Source organism: Corylus avellana, chromosome 3 (assembly GCF_965113065.1).
Source record: "Corylus avellana chromosome 3, dhCorAvel1.hap1.2, whole genome shotgun sequence".
Taxonomy (NCBI): domain Eukaryota; kingdom Viridiplantae; phylum Streptophyta; class Magnoliopsida; order Fagales; family Betulaceae; genus Corylus; species Corylus avellana.
Genome location: NC_142492.1, coordinates 36,598,853 through 36,603,946, shown reverse-complemented (window position 1 = coordinate 36,603,946; position 5,094 = coordinate 36,598,853). Strand labels below are relative to the sequence as shown.

Below are 5,094 nucleotides of genomic sequence, written 5' to 3'. Positions count from 1 at the left end.
CTACAGTACTGTTCCACTCTTTTTTTCCATTCCATTGCCAAACACAGTCATAGTATTTGCTAAAGAGATGGAGTTGTAATAGAATAAGGTGGAATCCGAAAGAGATGCACTACTAGTGGTGCATGCTTTAAGAAATGATGGCGCGTAAAAATTGGTGTCATTATGGCCAATTAATTAACGATGCTCGCATTGTGCTATAATCATTTCAACAATGAAGTTTCTCATGTTAGATGGGAGGTGAACAGAGTGACTCATAGGCTAGCAAAAAATGCACCCTCCTTTATGGATGAAGTGATTCACATAAAAAAAAAAACCCTTTGTTAATGGTATTGTAATAGCCATACGCGATGTTAAGAAGTTTGTCATTAATAAATAAATAAATAAAGAAAGCTAATATGCTATTTAGAAGCTTAATTGTAGAAAGAGGACAACCTAATTAAGCTTCCTCTCTCCAATATCGGGCTGTCAAATCTATAGTACTGGACTCGAGTTGGGCCAAGCTTGGAAAATGAGGGAGGGAGCAATGCTTTATCCATATAAGCTGTGTTTGCCAATAGTTTGAAAAAAAAAAAAAAGAAAAAAAAAAGTGGTCTAAAATTGTAATAAGATTTGATTGATGTGTGAAAAAAATAAGAATGCTTAATATGAAAAAGTGAAAAATAAATAAATAAATGTTTTGTAGTAATTTTTTTATTTGAATAGTAATAAAATGTGATTGATGTAAGTATAAAATATAAATGCTAGAATTGAATTTGAGATGAATAGTTTTAGGGTTTTTTTTTAAAAAAAAAAAAAATCCATAACCATAAGCAAACATAGCCATATCTCAGAGCTCTTGGCATGAGTATGGGAGAGATGCTTCCAAAAAGCTCACTCCCTCTCCCAATATAAAAGAAGAAACAGAAATTTGCATCAATCAAAGGTCTGGCCAGAATTATGAAATACCTATGAACCATCCCAATCCATCAGCAAGGGAAGGGAAGAAAATAATTATAAAACGTGATAAGGGTTTTCACAAGCTGGTGAAGAACACCCAAATCAAATAATTTATTTCAGCCGCTTTTAATTAATCACTGATCCAATAGCAGAGAAAAGAGGAGGGAGATATCAAAGGTCTGGCCAGAATTATGAAATACCTATGAACCATCCCATCAGCAAGGGAAGGGAAGAAAATAATTATAAAACGTGATAAGGGTTTTCACAAGCTGGTGGAAAACACCCAAATCAAATAATTTATTTCAGCCTCTTTTAATTAATCACTGATCCAATAGCAGAGAAAAGAGGAGGGAGATATTAATTGTCCTCTCTCTCTCTCTTTTTTTTTTTTTTTTTCTCTCTCTCTCTCTCTCTCTCTCTCTATTGACAGTGACCTTTTTATCTTTTGATGGTACCCATCGGGTGCTTTAAATTACAGCCCCAGGATGCTTCCTGATAATTTTTAGGAGCATTTTCATTTTCTCGACAAGAATCCAATTAATATTGTAGCATACAGAGATGTGTCTTGGACAGCTATACTTTTGATGAAAAAATGGCCTCTTAATTATGTTAATGCAAAGCCCATATTAGCCTGTTTTAGCAAGGTTTGAAGTTTCCCATTTACAAGAAAGAGGAGCCTGCAACTGATTGCTATGAACTAAAATTATATGCATTCAGCAGAAGCATAAGTAGATTATATTTGATACTACACCTAGGGCAGGTTTAAGAGAAAGTATATGGTAACTTGATTAGCACTTTGTTTTGGTAGTTTTCCAAATCACCATTTGAGAAAATAAGAAAAAGAATGGGCTTCTTATCCTCAAGGAAATGAAGTCTTGGATCTTTGATATCCCCACATTCCCCTGCAACTATAGATTGGTTTTGTGTCCCCTTTTTTTGTGCTTTTTTTTTTTTTTTTTTTAGGTGGGTGTTGTGAGTGGGGACACTCATTTAAGAAGGAGAGATAATTGCTGAGATAAGACCAGTCAAATGTACAGACACTTGCATGCGAATGAACTACCAAAGAGTTTAACCTTTTATTACTTTTTCTCTCTCTTCTGATCTTTATATATATAAATAAACCTTGCCTCTTAGTATGCCAGACTCGGACGACTTTTCTTGACTGCTACCTCTGCCTCCCTTCAATTGTCATCTGCCAAGCTTTCTCTTCAATCACTTTCTTCATAATTTCCATTTCCAATTTCAGGGCTCTTAAATGGCAGCCTTTTCATACCAACACCACCCTTTTCCAATTGAATCAATTTTCTTGCCAAACACCCCGGTCCCTATTAAGATGTCTAGCTTTATGGAAGAAAATATCAACACTAGCAATTTCTCTCAATTTTATCCACTTGAACCTATACAAGAGATTCCTGTTGATGTTAGAATCCATGAAAGTAGCTGTCTTGACCACGCCTCAAAGGTTGCTTTTAGTGATAATAAGCCTTCTCTGGCAAAAAAACAAAGTACAGAGTCCTCAGCAGTGGTGGATAAGCTTGACAGTGGCGAGCAGGTTACTCAGAAGGTGACTTCCATTATTGAGAAGAAGAGGAAGAACAGAAATGGGGTTTCGGCCATGACTTGTGCTCAATCTAAGGTAGGCCCCAACAAATTATTCATAGCAAAACAGTGTATATATATATGATATACATATAATTTCAATTATTGCTCATGTGGGTTCTGATTGTTGTTCAAGATTTTGAATCTTTGGATCCTATTTTGTTAATCAAACTGGATTTTGATCTTTACTATATGCTCCTCATTTTATTAGGATCCGACAGAAGGGAAAAACAAGAAACAAAAGAAATGCAATGGTGCCCTGAAAGAAGGAGAAGAGAAGAAGCCTAAACCTGAAAAGAAAGATCAGAAGAAATTTCCTGAAGAGCCTCCAACAGGTTACATCCATGTAAGAGCAAGGAGGGGCCAGGCAACAGATAGTCACAGCCTTGCAGAAAGGGTACAAGTCATTCTTAAACACCCCCTGGAGATTGCCAACTTTATGATATCCCCACGCATAAAAAATAGAAAGAAAAAAAAAATGGCAAAATTTTGTTATGACCACACATATATATACGTCTCATTGTAAATTGGTTTTCAGGTAAGAAGAGAGAAAATAAGCCAGAGGCTAAAGATCTTACAACAACTAGTTCCTGGCTGTGAGAAGGTGGATTTCAGTTCTTTGTCTTCATTTCAATCTTTCCTTCTCCTTTATATATATATGAGAAATATTTTCCTGACAACTTCATGTGTTTTGGTTTGAGAAAAGGTAGCTGGAAAGGCCCTCATGTTGGATGAGATAATCAATTATGTTCAGTCCCTACAAAATCAAGTGGAGGTAACACCAAACCGAATTTTCTTGCTATATATATATATTCACTAACTAATACCATGAAGAAAAAAAAAAAACATAAACTGATGATGTCTTTGTCATTTTACCAGTTCCTTTCAATGAAGCTTGCTTCTGTGAATCCCATGTTCTATGACTTTGGAATGGACCTAGATGGACTCATGGCCAGGCCAGAGGTATGAAAATCTAGCCTTTCAATATTAATGGATTAACGATTACCCAATTTCCTCCATTAGAGCTGATGAGATTTTCCTGTTTGTCATGAATTTTGATTCAGAGTTTGACTAGCATGGCATCAGCACTGCCATCTGTGGCACAATGCAGCCCCTCCCAGCTCACAGGTTTTGCTGATACAACCACCCCCACCGCCTTTACAACAGCAAATAACTATCCTATTCTGAACAATTCTACAGCTTCAATTTTACTCCAAAATGGCCTCTCTCAGGTACATTTTTTACTTGGAAAGTTGATTAATTATAATAAAGAAAATTATATATATATATATATATATATATATATATATATATATATATAATAAAATAAAAAAACCACTTTTTCTTTTTTTTTTTTAATGTTTTTTTTTCCTAACAATGACAAACACATCATTTTCAGGATATCGCTAGTGTATTTTGTGATCATGTGGAAGACCAAAGACAAAAGTTTCTTAATCCATCTGGGTTCAGCAACTTGTGTTTCTTCCAATAATGTAAAAAAACATAGCAGCTGCCCTACAACAATCGGTATGCCCTCAAATCCTGTCTCACATAAAATATTATAATGAATGAAAATAAAGGCAATAATAAATCAAATATTTCTATATATTTGCAATATTATATTTATACATATATCTTGACTTTTGCTCATTTTTGTGGATTTATCTTTTCCAGATAGTGAAGAAAATCCAAAGTAGTGCCAAAACCGGGGGAAGAAATATGCAAGCTTCTTCTTTTCTTGATCAGCATCAGTTCCAAAGGAGGGCCCTTGTTCACCCAAAAGTTCTTGCTCCATGTCGATTAGATTAAAGTGATGTCTGAAGATGAATAAAGGGTAGCAAAATCAATGGACGATCGAAGAAGGTGAAGGACATATACAACCGACAAAATAAGACCAGATCTTTTATAGATCCTTAATCTGCTCCTGTCTATTAATTCGATTCCCCCCAACTCTCTCATGCATAGATTCCAAGAGCTTGTGGTGGTTACGCTAGAGACATCAGAAAAAAAAAATATATATATATATATAAAATAAACAATTGTTTGTCATTAAAGTGATTCTTGTGGGTTACATTTATTCGGTTATTACAGTTACTTTTACCGTTATCTCTGTTCCTGTTGCATTGACATGACTGGGATAGGCATTTATTGGTGGAATCTTCTGCGTGGGTGAATTCCCCCTACCCATCTATGTAACCGTTGTGGAAAGGAGCATCTATTAAATACCTTCTTTTTCCTTAGTACTGTGAATGACATGCAGCCATTCCTTTCATTTGGTTTTTCTCTTGTAACTTGTGCTACTACTGCTAACAAAGAACTGCCGCTTCCAAGTAAAAAAACAGAGTTTTTGGAGTACAATTTTCATTAGAGATGGGGAAATTCAACTTATATCTGGCATTTATGAGTAGATGCCATCATTATGGATCGCTCTAGAATTTTTTTAAAATTTGAGATTCTCAAATTCATAAATTTTAGCTGTTCATCTCATCTAAACGTCTAAAATAAGTTATATTTAAGTATTTAATGAGGAAACATGACTTATTAAATTCATTGAGAGTA

At 34.8% G+C, this 5,094-nt stretch overlaps 1 protein-coding gene across 1 annotated transcript; it reads left to right on the top strand.

Moving 5' to 3' along the window:
* Positions 1–2,091: 2,091 nt before the first annotated feature.
* On the top strand, positions 2,092–4,775 carry LOC132175694 (basic helix-loop-helix (bHLH) DNA-binding superfamily protein). Its single transcript, XM_059587716.2, has 8 exons — positions 2,092–2,572; positions 2,747–2,932; positions 3,074–3,139; positions 3,242–3,310; positions 3,415–3,498; positions 3,600–3,767; positions 3,935–4,062; positions 4,210–4,775. The coding sequence occupies exons 1-7, from the start codon at positions 2,192–2,194 to the stop codon at positions 4,025–4,027; spliced, it is 1,047 nt and encodes a 348-aa protein (XP_059443699.2). The 5' UTR covers positions 2,092–2,191; the 3' UTR covers positions 4,028–4,062; positions 4,210–4,775.
* The last annotated feature ends 319 nt before the right edge of the window (positions 4,776–5,094 follow it).